Source organism: Cheilinus undulatus, linkage group 3, assembly GCF_018320785.1.
Source record: "Cheilinus undulatus linkage group 3, ASM1832078v1, whole genome shotgun sequence".
Lineage (NCBI taxonomy): Eukaryota > Metazoa > Chordata > Actinopteri > Labriformes > Labridae > Cheilinus > Cheilinus undulatus.
The window spans coordinates 38,959,795-38,981,526 of NC_054867.1; the positions used below are offsets into that span (position 1 = coordinate 38,959,795).

Below are 21,732 nucleotides of genomic sequence, written 5' to 3' on the forward strand. Positions count from 1 at the left end.
GCTAATATTGAGTGTCTCTGACTATTTTTGTTGCTTAAGTATCAAACACATTGTTTGATTTTCCTATCTTATCAAAAAAGTTCCTCCTCTTTTCTTCTGTCTGTTTTGTTTGTAGTGCCCTGCCAGTCATTATGGGCTAGGCACCTTTTTGTTGCATTGCAAGTCAAAAAGTATTACAAAGTTTAAAGACCAATAAAACAGATAAGAACCAACAACATAAGAGTTAAATCTTCATTGTAATCTCCAAGTGGTAAATTGTATGATGTAGACTTCTGCAATGTGTCACTCTCAACCTTATAGTCTCACAGTGAGGCACAGCAATCACAACGACCTGTGAAGCTGTGGAGGTTGGATAATAACTGCCCCCCTCCCTGTGTGTGTCTGTGCGTGTTTGTGACCTTGTGATTATGCCCCAGTGTGATGCTTTGGCCCGGCTGATTACCTGTCAGCAGGTTTTGTGCATCTGACACAAACACACAAATACACACTAATCACCACCCAGCAACAGACAATGCCCAGCGGGCAGGTGGCCACACTACTGCTGTTTAAAGGCAGCAGTCTGACACAAACACATAAATGGGCCCATGCAAGGTCTGGAACATAGATTGTCTATTAAGGAGTGTATTAGGAGAACCCAGGGGTGTAGCATTGAGACAGTTTGTGTGCCATTAGAACTGATTTGATGTTGTCTGCTGTCCACTGGTACTGAGAGTAAATTCACAAACACACACTACACAAACATTCATCAATCAGTGATCTCTCCACCATGAAAGAATTTTACTCCAGACACATCTGGAGAAACATCCAACTGAAACTTGAAGATGTGCTGCTTCATACCAAAGTAGAGAAAGTGTTTTAGTTTTCTTACAAGAGCAGGAATTAAGAAGTTCACTCATTTGTCTCATTGAAAGAGATGCACTGATTGTGAAAATTAGGGCTGATGCTGATGCTGATGCTTGAAATAATAATTTAGCTGTTTGCCCTCATTGGATACAGATGTTTTCATCACTCCTATCTAACTCTTTGTATCTTTATTCTAAGCTAAGTCTGAGATTTGATGTTTGAAGTGTTGTTTGTATTACTTCCACTTAAAATGCCATTGGAACATGCTTTACAAACTTGATGCCACTGATCTTTTACCAGAGATGACGTTACCTCTAATTTCCACATAGTCCACCATAGCTGCAGTGTGCAGTGCTTTGTTCCGACTTAAGATGAGCAACCTCACACACTGGAAGTATTTCTGGAGTGCTGCGCAGTGCTGCACAGCCCTGAGTAGCCTGATATCCCAGATCATAAGTTCATGTGGGAATAATATGTAAACTGGGTTATTTTGACTTTCTGTGGTTTATTTATTATTCCTTTCAACATGATTCCATGTTTTTATTGCTTCCACTTTGGAATAGTACATTATGAAGTCAACAGGTTTTTGTTTGCTACAAAGGATGCAAAATTCGATGGTTTTGCACCCTCAGAAATTAACTTTCCCTTGTCAGTGGCGTCATAGCAGCTCTGTGACCTACTGGCCTCCTGGTGACCTTTTGCTTGTACCACAGGATGTTGATATAGTGATCAGTCACGTTTGGGTGTCTGTGCATTGTGTTGTATTTTGAAGTTGACTGGATATTTGGCAACTTTTTGGGCTGTTTGGATTGATCTGCTTCATGTGGTTTCATGCTGATTGGCAGGAACTGGCACTGAAAATAGACATGCTGCATATCTTCAGGGAAGCAGAACTGAGTGGCGCTTCTGGGATTCGCTCGAGAAAGACTGGAGTGCAGGCAGTTGAATTTCAAAAACCAATCAAAAGGGAGCAATTTGCTTCTCAGTGCCCTCCGCAAGTGAATCCTGGTGCAACAATCACTAATCAGTCTTTGTCCATTAGGTGACTTCTTCTGCCCCTTAAAAGTCTCCCATTTAAAACCTCTTTGCCATTAGAGATATAACGGATATACAATATTGGAGTTTTGTTGATATCCAATATGGTGATATTTCCAGATTTATCCTTAAATATGCTGATATTGACACAGATATATAAATACAGATCAGTATTAAACTTCATTCCCTAAAACATATTTAAGAGTTAGAGAATGAACAAAAATAAATGTTTTGTTCTTTGAACACACTTGAACTGACGTAGGTCTGTTGGTCCTGCCTAAAACTCCACAAATGTTTTGTCCAGCTGATATATCGTTTGCAGATATGGGCAGAACATTTTAAACCCCCCGATGTCAATCATAACTTTTTATATCAATATATGCTGATGATATTGTGCATTCCTATTGACTATACAAATACAACAGATTATGGATACACTGATTGTAAAAACCAGGCAGATCCTACAACAGATACACACCTCTTACTGACATTTGTCCATGCCACATTACTTGCTGGTCGGCTGACGTCTGTCAAGGCCAATATTGGCCGATAGGATGTTCAGCTGATCTATCAGTGCATCTCTATTCTTCAGACTTTCATCTTTCTACCAGAAGACTGGTTCATGGACTCCATGACCCTTGTGAATATTCATCTCTTGTGTCTGATTTCTATTTTGGTCCTATATCTCCATATCTCAGCATGCAAGCATGTGTGACTTACATGCCACTGCAGCATCGTAAATGTGACGTGATAAGCTCTGTTTTAACCTTGGAAATGAAAAGCAAGATTTTAAAGTTGTAGCTAATGTCTGAGTGGCATTCATTTCTAGCATCACACACATTTTTATTTTGGTAGCAGGGCAGAACAGCAAACATTAAGATTGTCTTAAAAGTTTTGAACCTGATAAAGGTTTCCTACTGTAATGTACCATACACTCTCTGGTAACTATGAGGATTTTTATTACCTTGTTTAAAGTTTGTCTTATGATTATTTTCCATTTAAATTGTGAGTAATTTTCAAGGTTAAGTGTTTTTTCGCCATAATAACAAAAGTTAAAAATTCCTCACAATTCTGTTTTGATGACTGGTGAGACTAATATGAAAGGGGTTTTGCGTTATTATTGTAGCACATTGCATCTAGGATAGTGCAGATTAGAACCAGCACTAACCAGCTGCATAGAAATTTTACAAAAGCTGCATAATGCATTTGTTTACGTTTGATATGACAACTTAATCAAAGTGTTAAGAGGAGCTGTGACTACAGAGAATGTAAGGGGAGAACAATGCAACACAAACTCTGTGTGAAGGTAAGACAGAGATGTCATCATCTATAGTTTAATATTCAGTCCATTGATTCTGATTATTCCCTGACCTGACCTGCAGAAATAGATTTTGCCCTGTTTTGTTTCTTTGAAAAATAAGATTTATACCAAAAAAAGAAACAAAAAACCTTTTCTTCTAGATTATATAGACCTTATACTTAGATATTCAGATTTATGTTCATTATGAAATAATACTAATAATAATACATTTTATTTATAAAGTGCTTTTCAAAAACTCAAAGGCAATAAAAAGCCATTACACACAAAAAAAGCAGACATAACAGCCAAACTGACAAACAAGCAAGCAAAGTGACAGGACAACATCCGAATCACACATTAAAAGCCTTCTTAAAAAGGTGAGTAAAGGTGAGCATTGATTTGAATGTGGATGACTCTGTGCAGTCTTGGATATGTTTCAGCAGTGAGTTCCAGAGAGAGGGGGCAGCTATGGAGAAGGCTCTACCCCCCCAGGTTCAGTGCACGGACTAATCAATGAACTGACTTAACGTTCATTAAAAATACTTCAAAAGTGCTCTCGTTTGTACAGTGTGAGTGTTAAACATTTTATTTCCTGTATTTCCTGTATTTGTATCCTGTCTTTTTTCAACCTAGAGTTACTGTTCTAAAAGTATGTCAAGAGCAATTATTAGCACCCCTTATCCAACACTCTTCATGTGTTTTTCCCTGAGGAGTGGCATCCACCTAGCCACTCTGCTGTAAACCCAGATCAGTGGGGGTCTACATTGATGGTTGTACTCCTGGAACTTTGTCTCATCTCCACACAGGATCTCTGGAGCTCAGTCAGAGTGTCCATGGGGTTCCTGGTCACCTTTCTTACTAAGGCCCTTCTCCCTTGATTGCTCAGTTTGGCCAGGCGACCAGCTGTTGAAAGAGTCCTGGTTATGACAGACTTCTTCCATGTGAGAATTTTGGAGGCCACTTTGCTCGTGGGAACCTTCAGTACGGCGGATATTTTTTTTTAAAGCCTTCCCCAGATCTACTCTGATATTCACTGTCAGCTGTGAGGTCTTCTATAGAAAGTGGTGTGCCTTTCCAAATCATGATCAATTGATTTAATTTACCAATACGATATTTTAGTTTGTTTTTTTTTTTTAGTTTTTTTTTTTTTTTAATAAGCTTGCAAAAAAATTCTAAAATTTTGCTTTCACTTTGTCATGATAGGATACTGAGTGTAGATCTATGAGAATGTTTTTACTGTAGAATCAGGCTGCAACATAACAAAACTAGGGAAAAGTGAAGAGGTTCTGACTACTTTCTGAATGCACTGTGACTACAGTAATGTCTGTTCATTTGGCTTACATGAGACAGATCATGAAACACCCTGGATCAATATTGATAATCAGTGAATGCAAAGCATGATTGAAAAAAATCTTTCCAACTGCAAATACTGTTCACTGAGGCAGGGACAAAGAGAGCAGCTGTATGTCAGCACTCTGAAACTGACATTTTATCATTTAAGCGCCTGCTGTAATTAAAGAATATCACTAGAATGTCATCTAAATAGTATTTTAGTGTGCAGTACTCCCTCTCTGAGACAGACAGAAGGACAGGCATGATAGACAATGTGCAGATCCTTTTCTTTCAGTTAAGAGGAGCTATGAAATTGTCTTTATCTCAAATGTGTGTCAGAGCTCTCACCTATGCTGACAGACACCTCACATCCACACTGTGGGCATGTTAGCTTCTGTGAGTGGCTGTAACATCAGTGACATCCGCGTTTGTGTCACTGTGCACACACCATTAAACTTCTCCATGTATATTGATCGATGCTCGGCTCAGAATCAGCTGTATTTGTGAGGACTGGCTAGTCACTGATTATTGCTGAACAGGCACAAAATAGTCTGTTTCAGATCTATTGGTTTATCTTTAAGAGAAAAAAGGGAATATAAATACTCAGCAGGTATACATGGGCTACCATTATTATACCTTAGCTTTTAGCAGTGCTGCTGATATCCACCACTGAAGTAAGTGGCAAATAATCCTCACATGACATTTAGTGGCACTTTAAAGTAGTTTTTAAAATCACAGTCATGCACTCAAGAGCCTTTTGTCTCATTCATTTTTTATTAATAGTGTTGTTAATAAAGTTACAGTGTTAATTCAGAGCTTTTCAGCAGGAGGTTAGACAAAGAAAGTGTTAAAGGAAGATGTTTCACATCTCTGAGGTGACAGATTGAGGTCAGACCGAAGTTGGTGCCCTTGTAGTCGTGTGGAGGACCTTTAGAAGTCAGGGCCTTCTTTCTTGAGGGTCTTGTAGTCCGTGTTGACGGCAATAAACTGTGGAAGGCAGGAGGAATACATTTAAATCTGCTTTGCTTAAATTAAAATCATCAGTGCTGTCTTTAGGAGAATGCATGGAGAAAAAAGAGACAAGGCTCAACATTTTTTCCAAACTCTAGTACAAATGCGTAGACAATAAATGCATGAAATATTAATATTTCTGATTATTTACTTTTATTTATATTTGCAACATTATGCATGTGGTCCTCAACCCCTTCCAAAAATCACACATTTGTGCACTGGCCATGATTTTTTTCTCCCTGTATATTTTCCTTGATTGGTCTGCTGTTAATATTACTGCCTCCCTGCTTCTCCCACCCTTCTCCCACTCTCCCTTCCTCATTATGATCATTGTTTGGACTTCAGTGGAATTTCGATGGGAGACCTTTGCCTTGCTATCGAGAATTAAACATGCCGTGTCCTGACCTTTTGTCGGCAGCGACTTTCATTCCACTGGTGAGCAACGCAGCCTTGAAACCCCTCAAAAAATCCTCTTTTTCTCTGAAAAACACATCATGCTCGTCTCCTCTACAGGGAGCTGTCAGTTGGTTGTTTTTCTGCTCTATTTTGGGTCAGCATTGTTAATATTTTCATTAGTTTCTCTGTGGCTCTGGCCTTGTTCAAGAGGTAAAGCAAATTATTGTGGTTCTCTAAAAGCTCCTGGTTCCATCTGCCTTAATTTGCTTTCAAATATACTTTGTTTTCTTTTGTTTGGACAGGAGAGAGCCAGGAAGCAGCCATGTTGATTCAAGACTGTTTCACCAGCATTGGATCAGAACTATTTTGGTTTTAAGACTGATGATGGATGTGAGATTTTCAGGGACATGTTGAAGTTAGTTTCCTGGCCAACATGATGATGATGTTGTCAGAAGGCCTGATGACGTGTATTTTGCAGATGTGATTTATCAGGGTCTTTTTGGAATGACCTTTTTCCTGACATGCAAAGGTGACCAACAAGAATCATGGATATCTCTGTATCCAAAGAAGGGGGTAATATGCTGTGAAGCAAAATAAAGGAGGATACCAGGAAGCAGGTCAGGCATAGGAGCATATGTCTTTTTGGGACTTCATTGCATTAACCTCTGTCTTGGACTGCTCTGGCCTCCTGATGGCCATCGTTCAGGCCTGCACAAAACCCATGCCCCATCCCTGAGATATCTTACCAGCTGACCCCTTCAGTGAATCACTGCTACTGCTGAGGTCCGTAATGAAGTATCAATATCTGTGTTGTAATTCTGTCCTGTAGGTATCAGAAGACGGTGCTGTATTTGGATACTCATCCCTAGAGTTGAGTCAGGCCTGGGAAAGCGTGTCCAGTGCCTATGTTGGTTGGTCCAAAACTATTCTGGTGCAGCTGCCACTGCCACAATAAACAAAAATGCACCAAAGATAAGTCGTCACAAAGGAGTCCAGTCGGCTCCTCTGGCCATCAGCCAGGCATCTCAGAATACTTGGAGCTTTTTGACAAGGAGACATGCATTCCCAACGTTTCAGCCTCCTCACTCAGCAAGTTCAGCGCCCCCACAAGGACATCTACATTCTGTGAGGATCACATCAGCATCAGCAAAGTCCAGATCAGCGATCTGGACATCGCCAAATTACACTCCACAGTTGACTTCCCCTGTTACCCACTCCATTATCCAGTCCACACAGGTACTGAAGAGTGTAGGAGCCAAGACACACCCCTGCTTTACAACAGAATCAACCGTAAAGAAGTCGGAGGTGGTGCCATGTCTCTACACAGCACTCTCTTTACCAGAATAAAGGAAAGACATCAGCTGAACAAGCAAACTGGGGATCCCGTTTAGCTCCGGAATTCTCCAGAGAAAATCCGTGCTCAAACACCTTCTGGAAGTCAACATAGGCTGCAAGCATCCCTCCGCCGAAAATACTTAGTGAGGACCCGAAGTGGCAGAATGCTGATCAAAGTAACAAAACGTCTGACTGAAGCAGGGGTGACATGAAGCTTGTGTACTTCGCCAAGTAAATGTACTAAAATATAGCAAATTAACCCGACCTTATTGTGCAACCCCCCACCAGCCAGCTACCAGCCCAGTAAACAATGTTGTGTTTATAAAGTATAAAGCACTTAGTGTTCTGTTTTGGAGTTACTTTGTAAGGGAGGCTGTAACTAGTTTTAATGACTTTGTAGTTTCATCGAAAAGGAGAAAATCTCACTCATAACTGTTTAATAAAGTCAACAGCGCTTTCTCTGTCTTTGCATGCTGCTATATTCATTCATACTACCTTAATAAATCTCACTGAACATTCTGAGGGTAGGGAAAGGGGAGGGGTGTCCTGCATTTTAGTGTAATCCCAATTAGATTCCTGATAGTGTGAAGAAGGGAATTGTACCTTGTATTGGTAGGTTGGGTCGAGCTTGGCCCAGGGCTCTGGGTTGTTCTTTTTATCCCAGAGGCTGCACACATGGAAAGATCCGAGGAATGCAGCATGAGGAGAAAAAAAGAGAAGATATAAGGAACATGCATGATGGAGGCAAATTGATAGATGATTAGAAGATTCAGAAATAAAGGAAGACAAGTGGAAGAGATAAAGATGTCACTGAACAGAAGAGAAAATAAGGCAAAGGAGCACAATGAAAGAGGAAAGGAGATGGCGGATACAGACACAAATTTGAAAAAATAACCCAAGCGAGGTGATTATGAGATGAGGTGAACTCAGCCCAGTGACTTGGCAGTGCTCGTCTGTTCATTAACCAAAGACTGAATTTTGCAGCACTCCACTGTGTCCGTCCATCCCTCGTCCTCCTCCTCTCCTCTCTCTTTCTCCCCTCTGGCAGCACATCACGCGGCAAATTCACAAACAAAGAGACCGGGATGCTGATGGCAGCGCGGGCCCGTCTCCCCCTCTCCCTCCATTACCACAAACAGTGCCCGGTCTCTGAGGGAGAGGAAACCACTGACCACAGCACTCATCCCCAGCTGGTGATGAGGTCAGGCGTTATGGCTGACCCCCAGAACAAGAGCCTCTGTGTGGCCCAGAAATAGGACATGAACAGTACACATTTACTGTTTATGGGCAGTCACTGGGTTCACATTGTTACAGCTTCTGAATTTAACCATTTGTTACAAAAGGCTGAGTTTGTTATGAACTGTTTCTAACACATGGCATGTAGCTGATTAAGAAAGCTTTGTTCTGATTACAAATGTAGTGCTCTCACATCATGCATAGCATTAGAGTCATTCTAATCCAAATGCAACTGTCTGCTTATTGAGTCCAGAATTTTTTAAATGGAATTTGATTTTACTTTCGTTTGTAATAAGGCACATTCTTTGGATTAGTATTAAGGCCTTTTTTAAGACATTTCATGATATAACAAGGGTCAAAATCTGTTTGAAAATTTATTTTCAGTTCAAATCTTTACCCCAATTCCAAAAACATTGAGGCATGGTGTAAAATATGAATAAAACAGAATACAGTGATTTTAAAAACCCCTACCTATGTTTAATTGAATTCAGCAGAAAGAAAAGCTCTTAATGCTCACTAAAGTTAGGACAGGAGCGTGTTTATCACTGCATTACATCACTTTTTTCCTCTAACAAAACTCTAAGGGTCATGAAGAATTGAAAGTGGAATTCTTTCCCATTCTTGCCTGGTATAAACCTCAAGTTACTCGACAGTGTGGGATGTCTGTTGTTAAATTTTGCTCTTCATAATGCACCATACATTTTCAAAGGGAGACAGGCCTGGACTGAATGCAGGCCAGTCTAGTTTCTGCACTCTCTTTATTGTGAAGCCACGCTGTTGTAACTCATGCAGAATGTGGCTTGACATTGTCTTGCTGAAATAAGAAGCAATGTCAATGACGATTTTATAGACTATAGATAACCTGACTTGCCAGAAGGACTGTTTCATATACTCACTGCATGGAATTATTGGAAGGTCATTGGATAAATGTTCTGTCTTGTCACATTCCTAACATGCAAATCAGAGCTATAAGACATAACGATGCAATAGGCATGCACAGTCTGGTGAGCTCAACAGGCAGCTACTATCATTATTCAACATCAGTGGAGCTAGTTGGGAAATCAAATTCAGGCCGAAGCCAGGTGGGTGAAGAGCAGCAAGCTTTACTGGGGTTCTTTGCTCTTCTTTTAGTAAAGATATGCTATCCAGTTCCGATAAAACTACTGCTGTGGCCATAAAGGGATGGGCGTGGTCAGCAACAATACTCGGGTTGGCTGTGGCATTTAAACAATGCTCACTTGGTGCTTAGGGGCCCAAAGTGTGCCAAGAAAATCTCCCCCACACCATTACACCACCACCACCAGCCTGAACCATTGATACAAGGCAGGATAAATCCATGCTTTCATGTTGTTTAGGCCAAATTCTGACCCTACCACCTGAGTGTTGCAGCTGAATTCGAGAGTCATCAGACCAAGCAACGTTTATCCCGTCTCTATTGTCCAGTTTTGGTGAGCCTGTGCAAATTTTAACCTCAGTTTCCAGTTCTTAGCTGACAGGAGTGGTACATCTGCCTAAATGCATTGAGGATAAACAAGCAATTAAATGGTGTACCTTATAAAGTGACTTGTGAGTGTATATGTTGTGTAGACCAATAAGACACTTTTATGGTGTTAAATTTAACTCTATATGAGTTGAATTATCACTGTCAATATTGCTGTGTATTTGACTTTAACTGAACAACCTGGTTGGAGATTTATTTTCTTCTTGTTCTTGCCAATATGGAAAGATCATATTTTGCCGTACAACACCTCAGTAGATACTCAGTACGCAGAGCTTAAAGTAAACTTTAAATTGAATAGTTTTTAGTTTTGCTTGAGTAGATTTATAGACCAGTACTTTTGCTTTGACTAAAGTACATTTTAACCGGATTAACTGTACTTTTACTTGAGTACAATAGCTGTGTACTTTTTACACCTCTGGCACTTTGGTGTACTGTATGTTGATCAACAGCTCTTAGCTGTTGTGCCACACTTTCAAATTTAGGAGGTGGCATGTCATGTGAGCTCAGATATAAGAACAAGGAATGCTTGTAATCATGGATAAGCCTTGAAACTTTTTACTTCATCTGATTGCCAATCTAATAAGCTGATGTAACTTTTTTCTGATGGGGTAGGGTTGGTTTTAAAAAGGAGAATGGTAGCATCTGTATGTGTTCAAGAAGTCCTCTACCAAAACATGTTTCACAAAATTAACAGGATAGTGGAGCTGTTGGTCAAACAAACCTTCACAATCCTGAGAAAAGGTCCAACCATGGTCTCAATTCCTAACAACTGGCAGGTGTCTGTGGCCTTTAACAGTGATTATATCTCAGGCTTAACACATGGATGATTTCCAGTATCATCCAAGAATACAGGTTATAAATCAAACACTGATATCAGATCGATATCAGCACATACCCAAAGCCCAGGTATTGAGCTGGTATTAGAACTTAAAAATTTGGATCAGAGCATCCCTAGTTCAACTCGAACTTCAGCTGTCATTTCAGTAAAGGCTAAGATGTCTCAAAAACAAGTTTTTATAAAGTTTGAGAGTAACAAAAGCAGACAGTGGATTAGTGCAGTAACTAAAGAGTAGACAGGCGACAGTCTTACGTGACATGGGGTCCTCTTGCCAGACGGATCAGGTAAAGAGTGGCCCCTGTCATGCCCAGAGTCAGGAAGATAAATTGAGGGATTAACTGTGAAAAAGAGGAGAAAGGAAAGGAGAGAGGGCAGAGGAGAGGAGGAGTGTGTTAGTCTCAGACCACCGAGACTCATGAAGGTAAACAAACAGATTCCATCAAGTGTTTGGCTGTGATATGTACCATAAACATACACCTGTGAGAAAACCACACACAAACACACACAGGTAGTTGTTATTCCTGTTTTTCCTCTCCCTGCCCTCCTCCATATGCATGAGGCCCAGGCCATGTGTGCGGCGGCTTGCTGTCAGCCTGGGTTGAACGGGCAAGGACGCGGTGGAAGAGAGAGCCGCTGCGTGTCTGTGCACCAGCCTCTTCTCCTCTACACTATACCTGTCAGAGCGAGCGACAGCATCACGCACACACACAGAGCGAGACACACAAACACGCAGGTCTGGAAGCATGCACGCTCTCAAACAATCACACAGACACACTTTCATGTGATGTTCTGGGATGTGTTGATGACAGGAATTAAAATAGAAAAGCACATTAAGGGGACAGGGGGATAATGTGATATGTCATCTTAAACAGCCGTAGCTTAGCTGCATCAATCCTCTCACCATGCTGCATCTATTCATCAACACTTTAATGCCACATATTTGCTGTAAGATACTTTGTGTACGAGAGAGAGGGAGAGTGAGTCACAGCACCACTGAACAGCTGTTCTCAGCCCACACAGATCCAGTGAAGCTGTAGAGAGATGACAGTTTGATCAGGTTGAACTGAAGGATGTCTCTGCTCAGCTGTATCCAGACATCTGTCTTCTCTCTGATTGCACTGCCACTTGCTTTGTAGTTGATTAGGAGAATGTCTTCTGTTAAAACTTTGATATGTACTACCTTAAAGCTGCTGTAGAGAGATGAAGAAAATCCTCCACCCTCTGCTACATGCTCAAACCCCCCAGAAACAACTATTTGACAAGTTTTCAGCGGAAAAATAAGATATCTCAATGTTCAAAATGCAGTTTGACAGCAAGCTGCTGTACGTGTCACAGATTTGTTAAGTCTGAATGGGGAAACAGCTAACAGTTGTTTTGTTATTTGTCTAGGGCTCCTTAATTCTTTTTTTCCAGAATCAAATTGTAGCGTGCCTTTGGCTTCATCCATTCAAGTCAAAATGAGCTGTATTTCTAAACTCCTACAATGCAACAACTCAAATCTTGGCAGGTACATTTTTCTAATTTCTTGTCAAACAACAAATTACCGTTGTTATAAGTCACATCCATTTGAAAATATCAGGTACAACTTATTTCAGGATATCAAGGCCAAAATAAGGCCTGCATTGCTTGTAACAAGTAACTACAACTACTTCCTGGTAGCTATAAGTCTCTGTGAGGTTTACAGTTTCCACACAGTGACAGTACAGGGGTTAAAGAAGACGGCGTGCTATGGTTTCTGCAGTCGTGCCATTTGTAGAAATCCTACAAACACAGAGTGAACATGATGGCCAAAGACTTTGACGTTAGACTGTCAAAATCAAATCAGTTCATCAGTAGACATTTGTACTACATTTGAAGATATTCCCTTAATGAGCTATAACAGTCACAAGCAAGGGATGAACATGAAGTTCAGTGACCTTTACCTATGACCTCTGACCTCCAATCCAATTTCCCCCTGAGTCAGAATGAAAAATTGTGCAAAGTTTGAATAAAATCCCTTAAATAGTTCTGGAGATATTGTGTTTTAAATCCAAGGATGACCAATGAGATCAATGAACTTGACCTTTGTTCTTTGACCTTCAAAATCAAATAATTAAAAAATAAAAAAATATTGTGAGTTATTCTTTTGTTGGACATTTCTGCAAAGTTTGAAGAAAATACCTCAAAGGGTTCTAAAGAATGTTTTATCAAAAAATGTGGAAACTCGCCTCAAAAACAACAAGTAAACTAAACTTGACTTTTGTGAGTTCAAACAACGTATTTCTTTTAAATTTGCTGCAGTTACACTAGCTTAATATTTCTTCTGCTAACTTCATTATTTTAAGTGTTCAATACTACTTTTAGAAAAATCATTTTTTTACAGGTTCAAAACTGAGAATCACATGCTCATTTGAATGTAGCCCTCTATCACATGCTTTAATCTTAAACATGTATGCCACATAAGGTTGGCCGGCTTAAGTGTCTACAAGTTGAACATTGAACCAGAAAGCCCTCTTCCATTATGTTCAGTCCATTGTGTATTGTAGTTGTACTAACTGAGTCAGTAGCTTCACTCATGGTGCAAAAGTGTCTAATAGTCAAAGGCATTTTAGGAAAACAAATTAAAGGATGATTGTCAAGTAATTTTGAGTACAATGGCAAAAGCTACTTAGGATGATTGAGGACAGTTTACTTGAAACTAAAAATGTGTACTATGAACTCAAAAATAGAGCTGAAATAATTTTGGATTTTTAAGTGAACAGATTTGTTTTAAAAAGGAACCCTGCATGACCAGACAAATTCACCTTACTGTATAGATATTTGCACCTCATATGTATTTTGAACAACACACTCACAAGACATTGGCATTTTGTGTAAATTTGAGCTGATAAACTCACCAGGAGGCCGCCGTGTTTTGGTCTGTACTGGTACTGTGAAGTCACTGTTCAATAAAGTTATTCTCCAGACTTCTACTATTTATGAAGCTTACTGTTTCCACACCACAATATGTTGTAGGTAACGATAAACACAGTACAAAAACACTTTTGGTTTGTGCTTTTCAAAGTAAAAGCCCACTCTAGCATTCCCTCTGCAGAAACTCCCTTTATTTGTACATAATACTTTTATTTTGAAAAGCTTCCAACACAGTTGGAACTCACTTGTATAGAGGTTTATAAAGGTAAAAATTAGGAGCAATGACAGAGCTTTGACAGCAGGCCGACACAGATAACACGTTGCCAGTCTGAAACAGCCGATTACTTCATAGGTACTGCTGAGAAGCGCTCTGGCCAGTCACACTTCCAGTGCAGACAAAAGCATGGCGGTCTCCTGGTGAGTTTAAAAGCCCAAATTTACTCAAATGCAGATATCTTGTGAGTGTTTTGTTCAGTAAAAATATGAGAGATGCAAAGAATTATCCAATAAGGTGAATTTGTCAGATCATTTTTGGTTGCTTGCAACCCTCTACTATTCAGTGTTATGGTATAGCTGATGTCTTATTTTCTTAACATGCCATCCACTCAACTTTAATGTTGCCACATACACTGGTAAAAGAAAACTGTGGCCTACTTCCAGTACATTTGCGCACCTAAAAATTTGGTGTTCTGTTGCAAATAATGCCTTTTTCTAATGTTTGTATCAGATCCAAATGTAGATACCTGGAAATAAAAGCTGAACTGTTGATCTCATATTCATTCAAATATCTTCAGTCTAAAAAATAAAGGAATTTCCTTACTGTTCCAGTCTTTTTGGAGGGGAGTATATTTACTATATTTGGGTAACTATCTTACAGTAATGCTAGCTCACCTATAGCAGTTTAGTACTTGCTGTATTCTTATAAACCAAGTCTACATGTTAGCCTCAAAAATACTCACAATGGCTATCAAGATTTCAGAGTACACATGCATATGTGAGTGTACAAAAGTGTACAAAAGACACATTGTGAGCAGACGGCAGGCCATAAGCTTTGTTAATTAAAGAAAACAAACAGCCACGCTTAAACACACACCAACACTCAGAAGCAGGTTGGCTTTGATGACTGGCACGAGCCTGGCACACACAACTACATCAACACAGTAAAGTTAACACACAGACAGGCCTGTGTGCAGGGAGCTGTCCACTCCCTGGTGCTGATATCTTCTTTCTCTTCTATACAAGTGTTTGTTTCACCTTCTACCACTCAGCCTGACCGATATAGGAAGTGTTTTATACTCGCTGGAGTTCGATACTCTTGCTGCCCTTATTACTTCTTTGGTGCTCTGCCAAGCCAACTCTGTCAATCCATGAATTTGGGTCACCCTCCACATAGCTCTAAGGCAAGAGGAAAAACAAGCACTGACAGCTTCAGTGTCTTTACTTTCCTTCTCTTTTTGTGCCTCACGACAGGGAAAAAGCAAATTAACGTGCCAGCAATACAGGTACAGTACAAAGATTCAGACAATCAAATCAGCATTTAAATGTATTTATTTACAATGTAAATATTTGATTTATCAGCTTTTAAGCTCCCTCTTGAGGTTGTCATTAAACTGGCAGAGCTTTTAATAGGAAATCCTGCTGATGATATAAAATGTATGACCTAAATCACACTGTTTCAGTCATCATTTTCATTATCAGTCTGCCATAGTTTCCTCATTAAGTAGATGCAATTTTTATTATTTAGAATTAGAATTTTTTCATGTCATATGCACATCACATCACTGAATATAAGATGAATTCACTGCATATGTACATACTTTTTGGGAAAGAAAACCAGACATTCCATACCTATGTCTATATTAATTGAAATTAAAGTTATATTTAAATGCAAATGTCCTTACATGTTGCTTTCAAACAACAGCAGAAATTAAAGATAAAAATTTTAAGGCCCTTTGTGTGGCATTTCTGAAAAAGAAATGTGGATTTCCCCCACTAGAAACACTCACAGAGCCCTCTCCAAGCATAACTGTAATGCCACCTACCCCTGGATGCTTCTTCGCATGTAGAAACATTGTCCTTATCATCTTTGCTATCTTCCAAATGGAGCAGCAAATCAAAGAATAAAAGATGTACAGAAAACCGTTAAAGTCTGGCTAATGTGTCCATTGAAAAGAATAACGGAGCTGTTTGTGAGCTGAAGTAAACTCTGTTGTTTAGAGCAGTGAAACCTGTTGCCAACTCTCCTCACATGCTCTCTCCCTCCCTCTATTGACTGAGGGTCATAGGGGACGGGGGAGAGGGGGGGAGACAGGGTGAGACAGAACTAATCCTCATAATCACATTTGTTGAGTACAGTCTCTGTTTCCACTGAGACTCATTGGGCACTGCGTGTTCTAAAGTGTTTAGTTACACAACTGAACAGCAGGTCCTAAAACTCTGAATGAAGCACACTAACATTTTTCTAACATTTTCACATGGAAGTGCAGGAGTGCAGCCTTAAAAATATCCTGTAATGGCCTCATATTTAGACCTAACACCCAGAGAGCAGCCATTCTGTTGGAAAGTTCCCTGTTATAATGTCACCACTATAAAAACAAGATGCTATTTTTATGGATAATGTCACTCACAAACTTTTAAAGCATCCCTCTGCTGCAGCTTAACAGCGCCCTTTCTGCAGAGCATCCCCAGTGTAAATAGGAGAAAAGTAATAGCAGCATCCAACGCATCCCATGGGTCGAGACCTTTGTACAGTACATGATAATGGCAATTGATTAGCTAGTGATGCAGCGCCTGCAGACCTTTCAGGTTCCTTAACAGCAACCTAATGTAATTAACAGCAAAATGCTATGCTATGCAAAATGCAGAGGTCATTACTATTCCTTACTTAAGGTGCCCGTTGTGTTTCATCATTCATCATGCCTAAGTGGATGAGGAAAAGAGGTTGCATTTTTCGAGAGCAAGTGTCTTCCCTCCAGGGGGCCAATCGGTCCATCTGTCACTTTGATCCAGACTGGAATGGCTCAACAATCACTGGACTGATCAACTTTTGGCATTAAAGGATGACCTTATGACTTTGGAGGGCTTTCCTTGCCCAAATAATGAGGCATGCTAAAAGCAAAGGTGATTAAGGATGGGAATTTCAAAATGAAATCCTCTTCAAAATCACCAGGAACTTTCTGTAGATAATTCAGAGATTAACCAGAGCAGTCCTCCTTGTAAATCCACCTGGCACGCATATGCTCAGGTGGCTGTGTTCAGGCATGTGTACATTAATCTGTCATGATGGTGCATGCAGTCTCTGCTCAAATCTCTACACCTTTCAACAGAACAAAAGCTCTTATATCAAAATAGGAAAACAATATATTAGAGATAACAGATTCGTGAACTTTACTTTTATAAAGAAAGTAATGACTCCAATGCATAGCTTTCAGTCATGTGACCATGCAGAGGCTTAGAGGGCAAAAAGAGCTCAGAACAATAGCAGCTAATACTGAGCAATGAATGTAGCTTCAGAACAAGGCATTTTATTCTCACCCATTAACATCACCTCATAAATGCAGAAAAATGAAGATATCATTTTAAACTGTACGTTTTTGTCAGTTTGGACACTATTTAAATTGCTAAAACCAGAAAAGTCAGAGCCAGAGGTTCTGTGATGTTTACATACCAGTATATCTGCAGTATAGGAGAATCGTTCCACCACAGCTGGCAGGAGGAAAGTCCTTTAGTGTTGGGCAGGTCTATTCATATTCAGTGTGTCAATTCAATAATGCTGTCATTTGTGTGTGAAGTGAAGTGAAGGTTGGAAAATTCTTCATTATCAGGGTATAGGTTAGTGGTATACACACTAGCTAATTCACATTACTTTATGATAGTTCTTCTGTTTTGACTGCCAAGTTCCTGCAGACTTCACGTAATGTTGCTGGGACGTGTCTTATCAGCCTGTCTTATCTATCAAGACAGGATGACCACGCCCCCTGGTGTCTGGCAGCTTTTTTAGCACAGCATTCCAGGTGTGGGGCAACATATATAGGTCATGTCCACAGAGCGGTCCGGTTCAGTTTGGTACGGCACGGCACGCATTTGTTTGCATTTCCTTAAAGCAAAAATTGGAAAGGGTTCCAAAAACAGACCCGTACCATCCCACTTTTTTGGCACCCTTCCATAGGGGTATCAATCTTACCTATCATCCCAAAAAGGTGGAGCTACACACACAACAATAGGGATTGCACTGACTTCACGTCAGCACGCGACACGACTGCTCAGCTTCAGGCTGTAAAAAAAAAAAAAAAAAACACGGAAGTCTGCTCTTTGAGGAGTGAGCAAAAATGGGAGAAGAACAGACTAATATCTGCTTAAATCTAGGCTATTTGGACTCAACAGAGATCCACACTGTTTCCTAGTCTGTGGATATTGATATGTGGCCACAAATTGACGTTTATCTGGACCTGATTTTAAGAACACAAAGCAGAGCCTGAAGGCACACATCGGCCTGGTTTATCCATGATTTATCCATGATGAATTAATGCTGAAGTTTTGTGGATACGAAGCTTATATATAAGCCCCCTTGTCCTGGTTTCTAGTCCTATAGGCCTGTTTCTGAATCTTGATTGCTTCCCTGGCACTTGTTGCCTCTCTGGATGGTAGCCCTGGCAATTTCCCAGTCTATGATGTTGTTTTCCTTTTACCAGTGCCCCATCCCTTGGATGCTGTTCTCAAGAATCTGCTAGACAGCTGAAGATCATCTGATAAGACATGTCAATGCACTGTATGAGCATATTTTGACTAAGAGTGTAAAGACCAATGCCAGCTATTAGTCAGGGTTCTAGCATTGTTATGTTAGTTTGAGGACCGTCATTGTTCCGTCATCCCGTCTTCAGGGATGACCTGATATCAACACTTACTTGCTCACCTCCTACGCAAACAGCAGCCAATAATCATTTCTGTGGCTGTATTACCATGTCTTGGTATCACTGCATCCTGTGTGAAGTAAAGTCATTGCTACTAAGAATGAATGGGGGCAATTTAGCAACAAGCTAAGAGGCTAGCAGTGCCTTTTTAACAGCTTTTCACCCTTATGTTAAACATGCTTTTAAATGGCATGGTACACTATTTACCACATAAGATAATGTGGGGTACTGGCTAGAAAAAAATCACAAATCACTTCAAGACAGAAGGCTATGCAGGAGTTGTGTTGTCTTTTGCACCTATGGGGTGGCTCTTTTTCCTTTTGCTGCCTTTTTTTTTTTTTTTTTTTTCTGTAGCTGTTGTTTTAAAGACGTAAAAAAGGCAAAATGATACCAAATGAAGAGCCATCTGGGAACCGAAAACTTGGCTCTTATTATTTAGCTGAACCATACTGCAGATCATTTCTGACTTTATTATACACATTGTGTCTACATAACTAAACCAGTTCAAAAGAAGGCATACCAGACCACTTCTGTATAAAATCTTAGCTGCTGGACATGAGATCCTTATCAGTACATATTAAGGTGCATTCTCACAAAACGTTAGGATTACCACTTGGCATCCAGATGCCCAAAATGGACTTAAAACCCTGTTAATGCTTTGTGAATGCAGGGTGGTAGATTAAGAGCACAGTCATCATCTTTCAGCAGGATCATAAGCGTTTTATAGAAGTCATGTGCTTAAGTTTTAGGCATGTAGCACGCTAAGAATTCAGCACAGGGCCCGATGGGCCACAACACAGGGCTGGAGAGTTGGGGGGTGGAGGCAGAGTCAAGTTTGACACATGTCAATACGTGTGTGTCGTTTGGCAGCCGAAGTCAAACTCAGCAGCATCTCTATTATCAGGGCCTTTTCACACCTGGTAACATGTCAAGAGTCCGCCAGTGAGCATGACCAAGGGCTTGTTGCAACCCTATGGCGTGCTTACTTGCCACATCCGCTCTTACTCAGCCCTAAAGGTGTGGCCACTGTTGAAAAAATAACAGCTTATTTTCCTGTGCCTCTGGTAATATGCAAAGACATCCAGAGCACGACCAGTATGGAAAAATCCTTCTTCCCTCACAGTGATGTCCTCAGGCACCTGATTCGCCACATCTTTGCCGTGCTTCAGCCTCATTTTTTTTCCCCAAAAGTGTCTTAAAGTTCTGCACAATACTGCGTAAAGCCTCACAAATATATAGATCAAGCCATATAAAAACAAACAAAACCTTTTAGAATATTAATGGAGTTATTTTGGGATGTGATGTTGAACAGTTGTCTAACAAATAAAATTATATCTGCCTATAATGTGATCCAAGTGTTTAAATTGTAGATAATAATTCAGTAAAAACCATATTTTACTATCCAAACCCTAAACACAGTGTTATCTCCAGCAGCAGCCAGAGGGATGAATATTTCAGAGTAAAGAGGATAACCATCCTTCAGTCATGTGTAGAGGCTCCGTTTACTCAGCCTGCAGCATTTTCAGGGTGTGCACCCAGGTCCTAAACTTTTAAATCCTGTCTACATCATGAAACGTGTAAGATATGTAGGAATGAATTATGGGACTAACCTTTCTTGTTTTACCTCACGTTCTTCAGTGTAAAGAGTGCTAATCTGTGTAACACATGATAGAGGTAATGGGAGCCATTTTTCTCCCAGCAAGCACAGAGAGATTGATGAAGGCTGATGTGGAGGGAAAGGTGTTCAACAAAAGTGGATGGGGTGGTGGATGAGATACATTACATAGGAACGAGGAGGGAGAAAAAGTCAATACATGCTCCCCTCCTCCTCTGGCAGCCTCTTCCAGTGTTCCCACTAAAAGATTGCAGGTCAAGTGCAGTATCCAAATCTGCTTCCTCTAGTGATGAAGCTAATAGGCAGAGTGGCTTTAATGAGATTTTCCGTGTAAGAATGGATATAGTAGGCTGGGCCTGCCCTGTGTCCTGACCCCACTCATAATCTGAACGCTGACACATGTATGACTATGCATTCTCTTAGTTCACCTGGAGCAGGTTTAGGGGCTGTGTCCATGGACAGCTATTTTTGCACTGGAAGCACCTACAGCCTAAGTTTCAGAGTATTTCTCACCAGCAGGGTCAATTTAGTGCATATTCACCTCATACTGTACATATGTTTGCAGTGGTTAATGTAGACAGTCTCATCTACCTCCTGTTATTCTGCAACGTTCTTATTGTTTTTGACCATGTTTATTCATGTCAATGGACTCTTTAGAACTGAACCATTAATGCACACCCACTTGTATATAGGAGCTAAATATCTTATCAGAGCTTGTACGTATTTTCATTTTAAAATAATATCATTTTGCCCAACTTTTAGTTTTATGCATAATGTTTAATTCCTGTACATGTAGAGAAAATCTAACCAGACCCAAATTCCTTGTTCGCATCAGGCCCATGCCCCATCTCAGTTTTCCTTCGGGAAACCCCTCCCCAGTGCACTGGGCCCTCAGGCCTGGTCTAGTCCATCGGGTCCCAGGCACCCAGTCTGTAGTGAGCTGCATCAGGCCTGTGAAAACCCACTTGGTGCCTGTAGAAGTTCAGCTGCCACTCCTGCATCCAGCAGGTGGTTCTCCATTATTATGTACCAGTATAATAAATCTTACAGCGTTGTGATAATGTAATCTGTGGCCAGATTCTTGACAGTACTGACATAGCATTTAAGGTCATTAAACAGTTAAAGACACCTGAGTTTTCACACTATCAGAAATTTGATTTTCACTACAGTACTCATTAAAATCAAGCAAAAGTGTGACCTGTTTTGATACCACAGCAACAAATCTTCTGGACACTCATAACTGCTTAATTTGTTGTTATTTTTTTTATTATCAGCCCCAGATAAGACAATTTCATCAAACAGTAAACACATACCAAAATCTGAGTTTAAAGGGCAAAATAAACAAGATGTAAATAAAACCAAACAAATGTCAGCAGTGATTCTGCTCTCTGTATGTAATTTCTTTTTTCTTATTTAGGTCATTTTATGTGCGTCAGTGTTTCTGCAGGGCTGTGAAGCTGTCATCGATCTGTAGGTTGGAATGTAAAG

At 40.2% G+C, this 21,732-nt stretch overlaps 1 protein-coding gene and 1 long non-coding RNA gene across 4 annotated transcripts in view; one reads left to right on the forward strand and one right to left on the reverse strand.

Moving 5' to 3' along the window:
* Window positions 1–21,732, forward strand: part of LOC121504970 — a 100,254-nt gene that overhangs the window by 12,878 nt on the left and 65,644 nt on the right. The gene's annotated exons all lie outside the window — the stretch shown is intronic.
* LOC121504959 (cytochrome c oxidase subunit NDUFA4) lies at window positions 5,388–15,895 on the reverse strand. The gene is made up of 4 exons (XM_041780079.1): window positions 15,762–15,895; window positions 11,080–11,165; window positions 7,856–7,919; window positions 5,388–5,497 (listed from the first exon to the last, which is right to left on the reverse strand). The coding sequence occupies exons 1-4, from the start codon at window positions 15,801–15,803 to the stop codon at window positions 5,441–5,443; spliced, it is 249 nt and encodes an 82-aa protein (XP_041636013.1). The 5' UTR covers window positions 15,804–15,895; the 3' UTR covers window positions 5,388–5,440.

Excerpts from the sequence above, each read along its gene's own strand:
- LOC121504959 (XM_041780079.1), bottom strand. The coding sequence starts at position 15,803 with ATGATAAGGACAATGTTTCTACATGCGAAGAAGCATCCAGGG. Across the intron at positions 7,920-11,079 it reads GCAAGAGGACCCCATGTCAC|CCTCTGGGATAAAAAGAACA; the intron begins GTAAGACTGTCG and ends CCATGTGTGCAG. Across the intron at positions 5,498-7,855 it reads ACCCAACCTACCAATACAAG|TTTATTGCCGTCAACACGGA; the intron begins GTACAATTCCCT and ends TGCCTTCCACAG.